This window comes from Trichosporon asahii (assembly GCF_000293215.1).
Source record: "Trichosporon asahii var. asahii CBS 2479 unplaced genomic scaffold scaffold00025, whole genome shotgun sequence".
Lineage (NCBI taxonomy): Eukaryota > Fungi > Basidiomycota > Tremellomycetes > Trichosporonales > Trichosporonaceae > Trichosporon > Trichosporon asahii.
The window spans coordinates 53243-64925 of NW_014040899.1; the positions used below are offsets into that span (position 1 = coordinate 53243).

Here is an 11683-nt window from a genome sequence, read left to right on the forward strand (position 1 = left end):
AAATTTGGTTCCGAGACGCGTCGCGGGGGGCGCGAGTGTCCTCTCGCAGGCGGCGTAAATGACAAGGACATCGAGGGTGGTGCAGCAACAACAACAAAGTATCAAGTCGAGGACAAGCGACCACCAGCCATGTCCGACTTTGACCCCTTCGACCCAGACGACGAGGCCGGAATCGTCAAACCCTATGGAGGCATCCACGAGGCCCCCGAGATCCAGGACGAGGAGGAGCGCCAGGAAATCTACCTCAACGCCGTCCAGAACCTCACCAACGCGCTCGGAGGATGGGAGTTCGACCCAGAAGCCGACGGCGGCAAGGGCGCCACCATCTACCGACCAGGTGACTCGGTGCTCCCCGTTCTGAAGGATCTGAAGAAGATGTGGCGCAAGGACGATACCGACGACGAGCGCACGGTGGCGCGCTGCATGCACACAGCGGGTCTCATGAAGGAGCTGGTCTCGCTGGTGTGCGAGGTCACGATGCGAGGAGAGTGGGGACGCAAGGTGTCCTTAATGGCTTGTGAGTAGCTTGCGGTTTCTGTTGATAGCTGACACTACAGTCGACCTCATTGCCGCTCTAACTTGGCCCATTGACGTCGCGCAGGAGCTGAAGGAGATGGAGGACGAGGGTCCGATTGTGACCGACTATGCCTCGCTACTCCGAGCACAGGTCGAGTACAAGGTGAGCTCCTCGTTCCCCCAAAGCTATCTGACGCTTCAGGCTATCATCATCGGAAGTGACACGTTGCGCTCTCTTCTGTCGATCCTCGTGCCGATCTTTGCCAAGGAGCGGCGAAACGACAAGGATGAACGGATCATCTCCCTTGGTCTCCACATTGTACGCAACCTGCTTGCTATCCGTGACGTTGTCGCTCCGGACTCAGCGACGGGCGAGAAGGAGGAGCTGTCCACTCTTCAGGTGAGCTTCATGCTTGTTGCCGTCAGCTGATTGCAGTCCCAACTGCTTGTGCAGCTCGACAAACTCACTTACCTCGAACTCTTCATTACGCTCGCGTCGCAGGCCGACCGGATGGAGTTCAACCCGTACAACATGCTCGTGCTCGACTGCTTGCAGCTAATCTTCCGGTGTATCAAGCCCGAGCAGCTCGTGAAGGATCCGGAGCGTGCGCCAGTGGAGAACCTGACGAAGCTTCTTGAGGGCGAGAAACGGCAACGGGCGATCACATCGCAGCATCGTGGATCACGACATTCGCGGTTCGGAACAACACTTTCAGCAAGAGCGGTAAGCTTTGATCGCACTTATGACAGCTGACAGATAGAACGGGCAGAGGATTGTTCTCCACTCCCAGAACGCGATCGTCGAGGATGTGGGTAAGGCGCTGGACAACAACAAGCGCAAGCGAGCAGCGCGGCTAAAGCGCATGGTGAGTTTTCGGAACCGACATGTTAGCTGACATGCAGGACGAGCTCACCGTCGATGTCTACTTCAGTGCAAACGCGCTGCGGGTCACACAAAAGTTTGCGCGCGAGTTCCTGGAGGGCTGCTTCAACGGTAAGTGCCTTTTGTATATGGAAGCTGACGTCAGACTTCATCGCTTCGGTTCTGAAGGATATTCGCATGGAGCGCAGCAAGGTGCGGCCGGCCGACACGATCCGAGCGTTGTTCGTCGCTGCCTACTCTATGGAGTATCTCATTCTGCTCCGAAAGAAGGCTCTCCCGAAGGCGGAGGAAGAGGCGCTCAAGGCCGTTAAGAACGGAACGCCGGTGGCCGAGGTCGAGCCTGCTAGCGTCAAAGTCGACCGCGAGCTGCCCCTTGGCTGGACGATCGAGATGGCAGACCTCGACAGCGTGCGCTGGGTCGTGTCCCGCATGAAGATTTCGATGGACAACAAGCCCATCGCGTGGACCGAGCTACAGGCGAGCATCGACTGCTTCACGTACATTGTGAGCTCCAGGGACTGGGGGCCTTAGCTAACAACAGCTTCTCTTGATCGACAACATGGCGCGCTCGCACGACGAGGAGGAAGCCAAGACGGCCGAGGTGCTCCAGAACCAGCTGTACTACAACGGTGACATTCTCGATGCCGCTCTCGAAGTCGTTGGTCGATACAAGGACCAGTCCATTGCGTAAGTTTTCCTGTTCCATGTCGGCAACTAACACCCAGATATCTCGAGTCCGTCATCACGTTCGCCTACGTCCTGCTCAAGATGCTCGAGCGCTACTCCAAGAACAAGCAATTCATGTTCGTGAAGAGGGCGACGAAGCGGAGGAAGAACAAGGCGCAGACTGACCGGGACGGTGTCGCTCCTGTGCCAGAGGAGTACGAGAATGAGTCGGAGGACGAGGGTATCCCCGCCGACGACGCGCCTTCGTACGCCGAGCACACGTTCACGTTCACCAAGTTCGAGAAGAAGTTCGCGTCCGAGGGCGTTTCCAACACTCTGCTTGCGTACCTGCAGCGGTACAAGGAGCTGGATAACGACAAACTGCGCCGCGTCGTTGGCATGATCCACAGGCAAGTCGTCAAGGCGCAGGCCGAGGGACTGTACTTCCAGGTCTCGTCGCTCGCGCTCTTCCGCGACATCATGGACAACAAGATCTCGCTCCCGCCCGGAGATGCTGCGCGCGACCTGATCCAGCTCGTCACGTTCATTTCCCGCAAGTTCTTCAAGCGTCTGCAGGAGGACCCCTTCCTCATGATCGAGGCGCTCATGCCCAAGACGAGGGGACGGTGGAAGGAGCTCTCGTCGTGGAAGGGAGACGGGGACGACGAGATGGGCGGCCAGCGGTCCCGTATTCGCGAGCAGGTGAGCTGGCCAGTGTTTTGGGAAGCTAACAGACAGATGGGTCCCGCCAGACTCGAGTTCATCAAGAAGCGCGACCTGTCGACGTCGCAGAAGATTGGCGCGCTCGTCAAGCACTTTGTGGACATGGATCACGAGGACTACATCAACTGGATCATTACGGTGAGTAGCAGCTAGTATTACGTTCTTTAGCTGACGGGCAGATTATGGAAATCATCCTCTCAGAGCGCAAGGAGGTCATCCTCACCACCGACGGCGAGGACGCGCTCGACGAGGACGAGCCAAGCGACGATGCGCGCAAGAAGATCCAGATCTACTGTAAGCTCTCGAGCGCCCTTTCCAAGCTGACATCAGACTTGCGCCCATCGGACCCAGCCCACGTCGATATCACGAAGAGCGACCCTTACTTCCGCCTGTTGCTCACAACCCTTGGATTCTGGGACACGACCTCCGAGGCGCCCTCCGAGGACTCAAGCTCAGAGGTCGGGTGGGTCTACCCTCCCTCAGAACTTCCTGCCACTATCGAGCCCCTCCTCTCAGCGCTGCAGGAGAACCTGGCCTTCCCGCCCACAGACCTGGGCGAGATGAAGACGCTCGTGCGACGAGTATACAAGCGCCGCGCGGCCGCCTCCGACTCCGACGATAGCGACGACGGAGCCGATAGTGACGGCGAAGGTGGCGTGCGGCCGAAGCGCAAGCGTCGGCGCCGCGGATCGGACGAACCGCGTCCGCCGAGGAAGAAGGCGCAAGAGGTGCAGTCGTACAAGTCCGCCGCCTTCATCTGGGACTCGGACGACGACGAGGAAGCCGATGCGGCCTTCTTCGCGCGCGAGGCGGCGCTCCGTGCCGAAATGGGCAGACACGGGCAGGAAGCCGAGGAGGAGATCCGCGCGATCATGGAGGGCAAGACGCTCCGCAAGCCGCGCCGTTCTGCCTCTCCGACCTCTCTCGCCGGCGACGATGGCGACGACGAGGGCATGGAGGGCATGCAAGTCGACGAGGAGGCGGTAGAGGTGGACGAGGAACTGCACCAGAAGCGGGCGCGGGAAAAGGCGCTCCGGAAGGCCATCATGGCCGAGTGGATCGAGCACGACGACGACAACTGGCAGCCCCCCGAGCACCCGGAGTGGTACTGGCAATACGGGTGGAAGGATGAGGAGGAGTTCCAGCTCCGCAAGGCGGGACTGTGGGACTCGGACGCCGAGGGACCCAAGGAGATCAATTCGGACTCTAGTGAAGATTCGGACTCGGACGATGACACTCCTGCCGCTCGTGCTCGTGTTCGGCCTGATGCTACCCCCCGGCGTCGCGCCACGACTACAGCCGACCCCGACGAGAAAGGTGTCGAGGGCGCGGAAGGCATGAACACGGGGGACAACGAGAACGAGACCCCCGTCTCTGCCTTCGCCTCTGCCCCCGCCTCTGCCCGCTCGCCGTCCAGCGAGGGGGACAAGGAGAACCGGCCCCCCGCACCTGCGCCCATGCGCGCAAAACTCGCCGCACTCGCTGGGCTCGCTGAGCCGGCGGACTTGCCCATGAATGCGGGCGACGATGACGAGTCGGCGGCGCCTGTTGCTCGCCGTCGCCGCGTCGTGGAGAGCGATGATGAGGACTAGGTGCTCCGCTCAACCAGAGAAGGAAGAAGGGAAAGTGATGTTGTAACATATGCATACAGTAGATTGCCCCGCCTCATAACGCTACAGTCCGCCTTCCAAGGCTCAGACTCTGGCTCCCGCCAGCCAGGGCTCGGAGCTCGGCCTGACGGTCTCGCTCGCTCGCTCACTTAGCGCGTCGCGCCAAACCGTCCAAAGAGCATCTCGCCCACGCCCGCGCCAACGACGACGCTGATGATCCACCAAATCTGGAAGGTCATGACGACCAGCATGAGCGCATAGTGCAGTGCCGTGATGAAGGTCCACATGAGGCCGCGGGGGATGTCGACGGCGGGGCGGAAGGGGCGGCTCCAGCGCCCGACGCGGGCCGGGTCCAGGTTGCCCACGACGGCGGAGGGGAGGTGGGAGCGGGACCTGCGTGCCGTGCGTGCCGTGCGTGTGCCTTCGGGGTATGCCAGCGAGGGGGTCGAGGCCGAAGCGTAGGAGGAGAGGGGGGCCTCCTTGTCGAGCCCGCGCGAGGGGTCCGCGACAGTGTAGAGGGGGGAAGAGGACTGGCCACACTCCCCCCCACACCCGCAATTACACGCCGCGGGCACGCCGCCCCCACAGCAACTTCCCCCCTGCTTCTCGAGCACCTTTTCGTCCCCCGTCGCACACGACGTGAACACGGGCGGCTGGCTGCCTGAGCTGCCTGAGCTGCCTGCGCTCCCCCTCCGTTCCTCGACCAAACCTTCATTCCCCCCGCTCACTCCTGCCGCTGCCGCAGCCGCAGTGGTCCGGTTCGTCAGCGTGCGGGCAATCGGAGCCTCGGTGCTCGTGGCCATGACGACCTGTCCCGCGTCCTCGTACGCGAGGTCGCCCCGCGCAACGGGGAGCGCGAACCACACCCGGCCCCGGGCCCAGTGCGCGTTGCATGCGCGCCACATGGCGTGCATGTACCGGTCGAAAATGGAGATGGCGAAGAGCGCGATGCACACGCCCACCGTCGCGCCGGGGCCAGAGGGGTGCCACGACTTGAACCAGAGTACTGGCGTTAGCTTGTGTTGTTTTCACATCTTCGCCATGTCCATGTGCAGGTCAGGGAGCGGAGAGCGGCAAGGGCGCACAGATGGAAGGAGGACTTCGAGGACGTCGTCTGCGGCTGCGCAGAAGCTGACAACCGTCACTGGTCGATGTCGCACGCTCGCACGCTCACACACTCGCACACTCGTACTTCGTGCTCGCGCCGTCTCGCCGCCTCGCCGCCTCGCCGCCCGCTCCGCTCGACGTCGTACTCACAGTCATCCCCGATAGTCCCATGGACCCACATCTTCATCCCCGTCATGGCGCCCATGTGCTCGTCCCCGCCCATGTCCATGCTCCCGTCGCCCATGTCCATGCCGCTCATGTCGTGCCCGGTCGTAGCCGCGGCCGCCGCGGAAGTCGTGCCGTGGACATGGCCCTCGTGGGCTGCAGCTCCGAGCGTGAGCGCCAGGCCGAGGAGGGTAGCCAGGCGCAGCTGGTCGGAGAGTGAGCGCGGCATTGTCGCTGCTGTCGGTCCAGATGTGGGAGAGAGAGGTGGGTGGAGGTGAAGAGCGTGCCGGCCGGCTATTTACGGCCTGATGACCTGATGAATTTGGGGATTGGTAACGTTGAAAAAGCTGCGGGCTCGGCGTGTGCACGTCGTGATCGGCCGAGCTGGTCGTGCGTGTGTGTGTCAATGGGCAAGTGTACGACGTTAACTTGTCAGCGTTCGGCGTCATTGCCCGCCGTCCCCCGAGCCAGCTTACAGCACCCACCCGTCCAACAAGGTTCAGTTATATACAGCCCCTCAACCGGCCAGCCCCTGCCAGCGAATCACAGCCGGTTTGGCGCCACTGAGCCAGACTGAGCCAGCTGGGTTCAGGCACGGGCCCGAGGCATTTTCAGAACCCCCCCCCCTAGCTACCTAGCTTTCTCCATAGCGCTCTTCCAGCTCTCCCGTGTTTCTGGTGTTCTGCTCCGACGCACTCCGGAGCGATTCCAAGCGATGAGGTATTGGGTGGGCAAGACTGGAGCCTCAGTGGGCCTCAGTGGGCTTCTGGGGAGATGTCGGAAGGTGGAATCGGGTGTGATCAGCTGCTCACGCTCTGATGCGGCCTTTCACGGCGTGATCGACAATGTGAGGCACTTTCCGCCGATCACATTCCGGGCACGAATTCCGGTGTGCTGGTGGCACCATCTTGTCCGCCGGCCGCAGGACCAAGATAGCGGCTTCGTCCACGGACGATTGGGCACGTTTCGAACTGTCTCGCGTATACAAGAGGGCCGACGCCCAGATGCGTTCCGATGGAGTGGGAGGTGTGATGTACATGTGATGTGCATGTGTTGCTCGGGTGGGGTAGAGATGTGCGACAGAGGGAGTGAAGTGGGCAAAAGAAACCAGAAGTATGGCGCTGCGCCGATTACGAATGTCCAAAGTTGGCCGGACACAGCAGGCAGCACTGTAACCCATTCAGACAACGCAGCAGCTTCGATCAGCTCCGTACGTACGGGCTTGAGACTCGGATACCGGCGTAGACCGGGAAACAGGCAGGCCATCAAACAGTGCATCCAGAACGGGCACTCTCGGATCGCCTATCGCGCCGTTGCAGGCGATAGCGAGCAACAGCGGGACCACGAAACCAAACCCATGGAGTCTGTGAGGATCGTCAGGAATCGTCTCGGACCGAAGATACCCCGGAACGATAGACAACAACGGAGGCGCGGGGAGAGAACAGAGGGGACTGTCTTTAGGACTGCCTTTAGGCTCATGCAGATCCAACGTTGGATGATCTCGTCTCTCCTCTCTCTTCATCATTCCGTCACTCGGAGACGCGGCGAGTGTCGCGCTCTAGCTGATGGCGGCTACGTCCGCTACGTTCGCTGCGCCCGCTACGCCCGCTGAGTCCGCTACGTCCGGTCCTCCACGTCCGCTACGTCCGCCTCAGACAAGAGTAAACAAGAGTGGGAACGAGGAGACTCAGCAACAAAGGGGAATGGATACATCATATCAAGTCGCGAACACTCTACACACTCTACACTCTACTGCCTCTCTACTCCGCGCCCATCGTCAAGTCGGGCTTACCCCTCTCCGCCTTGTCTCCATTCTCCCTCCCTCCCTCCAGTTCCCTCGTCTGCGTCGCCGGACTCGCCCCCTTCTCGCCCCTGTCCTCGATCTTCAAGTCCCGAATAGCGTTCGCGTCCTTGGCGCTCATGCCGAGCTGGCTCCTCCTCTTCAGGTCCGTCTGGCTCCTCTTCCTGCCCCGCGAATCCAGCACACTGGCGCCAACGAGCGTGGGCTGGTGTCCGTGGAGCACGGCGTTCGTGTGCGCCATACTCGCCGCGGCGACCTGCTGGGCGGAGGAGTGCTTCAGGGGCATCGGGGTGGGGCTGGGCGTGTGCCTTCCATACCGGATCAGCTGGAGTTCCTCCAGCAGCGTCGAGTGCCGGTAGCTCAGGCGGATACTGGGCACGTTGGTGCGGTGGATGTCGTTACCTGCCGCACCGGGGAGGTAGTAGTGGTTTCCGATCCAGTGCTTTTTCACCTGCAGCTCCCAGCCTGATTGCAAGACCGAGTTGCGCGCAAGCTCACACATGTCGGCGGGCGTGAGCTTGTAGATCTGCGCCGCACAGCTGTACTCCTCCAGCAGATGTTGGGCCGTGAAGTGGAACTGCAGCGGATCGTCCGTGCTCAGGCTCACGTTCATGCCCACCTTGAAAAAGTCCTTGAACGGGTTGCGCTCGTAGGTCAGGAACAGCGCGTTGTTGCTTAGCGGGGACATGGCGAGGCCGATCTGCTTCAGGTAGAAGAGATACTGCAGGGCGGGGACTTTGCGCAGCAGGATGCCGTGCGAGATCGAGTGCGACGTGAGGAACGCAGAGGACAGGTGGTCCGGGTCGCCCGCCTCGCCGCAGTGCGGGCGCAGCACAAAGGTGCAGAACCCCCTTTCCTTTCGCCACGCATTCAGCGACGCCATGTTCGCATACATGTAGTACAGCCAGTAGGAGTAGGGCGGGGACTGGCGCGTGTTCCACTCTTGGGCTGGCGGGAATTTCTTGTACAGGCGGCGCTCGGGCTTTGATTCGTCGTCGACGCTGTCGAACCCGACCACTCGCTGCAGGAACACGTGCAGTTCGGGGTGGGACGAGGGGTCGGCCGTCACTTCGAACAGGGGCTGGAAAATGTTGCGCACCACGTCCTCAAAGTTCGACACGAGTCCGCCAGCCTTGTACACCTCGTACAGGCGGGGGACCTGGATGAGCCAGCGCACGTTGTGCGACACGAGTTTGTTGTTCACGACCCATTTCGCCAGCTTGTCCCACTCATTCAGGCTGCGGCCGTAGATACTCAGGCGCCACTCCGAGTGCTGGTACTTGCTCTGCTCGAGGTCGGCGATCAGCTCGGTCGTCAGCTCGGCCAGATAGCTCCCGCCCAGCAGGTTGTCCGTCTTGAGGAAGATTTCGCGCAGACGCGACGACCCCGTGGGATTGTACCGGTTGTTGAAGCGGTCGAAGCGGTGGAACTCTTGGTGCGCGTGCATGTCCAGCGTGTCGATGGACAAATCGTACGCCGTCAGGTTCAGCGACTCGAACACCTCCTTGAGCGTCAGGTCGCGCCCGTCGCGGTGGATCACAATTTCGTCGGGACACTTGCGCAACTTGGCCTTGATGAAGCGCAGCAGGTGCTTCTGGTTCATGCTCGCCGAGTGGTGGATGTGCGTGTCGACCTTGCGCACGTTGTAGAAATCACGGTGCGGCACAGCCTTCATGTCCGCCAGTTCTTGGTACTCGTTCAGCAGCGTGTAGAGCGTCCACTTGGAGCTGAGGTACTTGAGGCGGCGGAAGGCGAACGACTTGGCCGGGCCGTCACTGCACACGCCCAGGAGATAGTCGAGATCAGAGTAGTACTCCTTCAGGTTGGGGACGCGCGAGAGCGTCTTGCCCCCAGCGTCGTAGACGCGATACACTCCCTCTCCGTCCAAGGCAAAGGTGTGCTTGCTGCCCTCGGGCTCGGGGCCGGGAATGTCAAACTGCGACAAGTCGAATTTGGGCGTCTGCGTCGACGTCTTGGACTTGCGCTCCTGCGCATCCTCGGCCGGGGCCGGGTGCACGCTCTCGCCCTGCTTCTCCCACTTCCAGTGCGGGTCCGGCGGAGGCGGGACCATCTTCCAGCTCTGGCTCGGGTCGGGCGGCAGCTCGGCGCCCTCTGCCTCTGCATCCGCGCGCAGGCCCATGACGTCCCCCCGGCCCTCCTTGAAGCCGACAAACGTGCCGTCGTGGTCGCGCGGGTTGTCGCCGAGCCGCTGGTTCGAGAGCTCCATGTACTTGTCGCGGAGCTCAAGGCAGCGCGAGAAGGCACCATACAGCGCCTCCAGCTCGCTGCCGACGCCCGACTCGGCAAACGCCTTGACTGGATTTGGTCAACATAAAAGTGGTACGTCATGGTGACTCACCCGTGTCGACTGCCGCCTCGTGCAGTTCGTCTTGGTGGTGGCGGTCCTGCCCGCCGGGGAGGTATGCGTCGTCCATTCCAAAGGCCCGCTCCTCTTGCTCCTCCTCGAGACCGAGGCGCTCGTCATAATTCAGCTCGTTGCGGTGGATCTGGACATCGATCGGGTCCAGGTCGCCATACTCGGGCCCGCTGGGCGAGAGCATCGAATTGCCTCGTGCGGGAGCAGAGCCAAGACCGTGATAAGCCCCTGTGCCGTGGGGGCCGAGGTCCTCCTCCTCCTCGCTCTCGTCAGAGGGCGGGCGCTGCGAGGGCTTTGGTTGCGTTGGCGACTGCTGCGTTCCAGAGGCAGAGGCGTTGCTGCGCGTGCTCTGCATCAGTGCGTCCATGGATGCGGTCGGCGAAGTGGCGAGCGCGGCGGGAGGGAGGCGGGGGAGCTTGTGCGAGAGCCAGTACTCGTCAGATTTGAGCAGGCGCCGCTCCTCGTGGAAAGAGAAGGAGGGCGAGGCGCGCGTCTGCGGCGGGGTCGGGATGTCGGGTGTGTCGAGGCGGTCGAGAGGGGGGCGAGCCGGCTTATCACTCGCACCGTTCCCATCGGTCGCCGCACCGTTATTGTTCGCATCGTTGGGTGGCTGATGAGCTGTCTCGTTCGGGGCACCGGCTGCCCCGCCCAGGGGGAGAGGGGGGTTCTCCTGTGCAGACATCTGGCAGGTTGATGTCTTAGTGGAGTAAACTGGTTCTGGAGGGAGGTGTATGTGGATGCGTGTTACACCAGCGACTGGAACGTGTGAGCGGCAACAGCTCTGTCCAGCGGCACTGAAAGATTGCGGCAAAGGGCGAGGAATGACGCCTGGGTGCGGGGAAAGTGTGGGGGATCACGTGTTGGGTGGGGGCCGTTGCACGTGTGCCTGACTCTTGGGCTGATAGTGGGAATGAGGTGTGTGGATGAGTTGCGCAGTCTCCTATGCATGCGACGGGGAGTGCAGCAATGTTGTGGGCAGTCTGAGTGACATGGACCGGCCTGGTTGTGCAGAAGCAGGAGCGGATGTAGAGGAATGGAAGAGCCCGGTGACCAAGAAGAGAAGAAGGGCTATTCTTATGCACTACTGGGATGAAATACGGGCAGTGAACGCTCGGACCTCGCAGTAGTGGCAGGGATCTCGATCTCTCCGATGGTGGCGCCGTGGGCTGCAGGCGGTGCCAACACAAGAGATGCAGAGATGCCCGGGTGGCGTTAGCTGTGCAGGCCAGGCGTCTGTGCAATGACATGGTCCGTGATCCGTGACCGCCCACTACAAAAGTATTGCCTCGTCAGGAGCGGGCAGGACACTTTGAGGAAGTGGTTACGGGAGGAGCAGTAGCAGTAGAGCAGTGGTGGGTATGCGATGAGCGAGCGAGCGATCCACTGTGCGACCCAAAAGGTGGTCGTTGTCTCCGGCACGGGTTCGGCAGCACAGACCTTTTGAGTGAGTCAGGTCACGGGGTTGCAACGGCGCAATGAGTGGAACGCGTCGCGGCGTCGCGGGCCCTCGCGATTCAGACTTTCCGAAACTACGGGCCACCTTTCGAACCCCCCGCGCAGCACACGGCACACTCGGATCAGATGACCCAAAGCATCGAGCATCGAGTGTGCAGGTCCGTAGCATCGATGCACAGTTCGTCGTCTCAACTCGTACTCTATCAGCGTGGGAGCCCGTCTCCATGCATGGTTGCGCTGCCAAGAAACGAAAACGGCCCTGGCCCTGGTAGATGGTACTATTCCTTGGGCGATGTGCCGTTGGACGCGGTCTTCACGCGCGTGGTGGCTTCACTACGCGTCTCTTTCCACGGCCCTCCCCCCTTTTCCGGTTTCGACCC

The 11683-nt window shown here is 61.6% G+C and overlaps 3 protein-coding genes across 3 annotated transcripts; 1 reads left to right on the forward strand and 2 right to left on the reverse strand.

The window, feature by feature from the left end:
* Positions 1-129: 129 nt before the first annotated feature.
* A1Q1_00492 (topoisomerase 1-associated factor 1) lies at positions 130-4380 on the forward strand (the record flags this gene model as incomplete). Its single annotated transcript, XM_014325807.1, has 9 exons — positions 130-517; positions 558-916; positions 971-1240; positions 1287-1382; positions 1449-1510; positions 1588-1807; positions 1941-2086; positions 2125-2926; positions 2968-4380. 9 exons carry the CDS (start codon positions 130-132, stop codon positions 4378-4380), a joined length of 3756 nt encoding a protein of 1251 aa, XP_014181282.1.
* Positions 4381-5426: 1046 nt separating this feature from the next.
* On the reverse strand, positions 5427-5899 carry A1Q1_00493 (uncharacterized protein; the record flags this gene model as incomplete). The annotated part of the gene is made up of 2 exons (XM_014325808.1): positions 5427-5518; positions 5656-5899. The coding sequence occupies 2 exons, from the start codon at positions 5897-5899 to the stop codon at positions 5427-5429; spliced, it is 336 nt and encodes a 111-aa protein (XP_014181283.1).
* Positions 5900-7430: 1531 nt separating this feature from the next.
* On the reverse strand, positions 7431-10530 carry A1Q1_00494 (AMP deaminase; the record flags this gene model as incomplete). The annotated part of the gene is made up of 2 exons (XM_014325809.1): positions 7431-9787; positions 9831-10530. The coding sequence occupies 2 exons, from the start codon at positions 10528-10530 to the stop codon at positions 7431-7433; spliced, it is 3057 nt and encodes a 1018-aa protein (XP_014181284.1).
* Positions 10531-11683: the final 1153 nt, after the last annotated feature.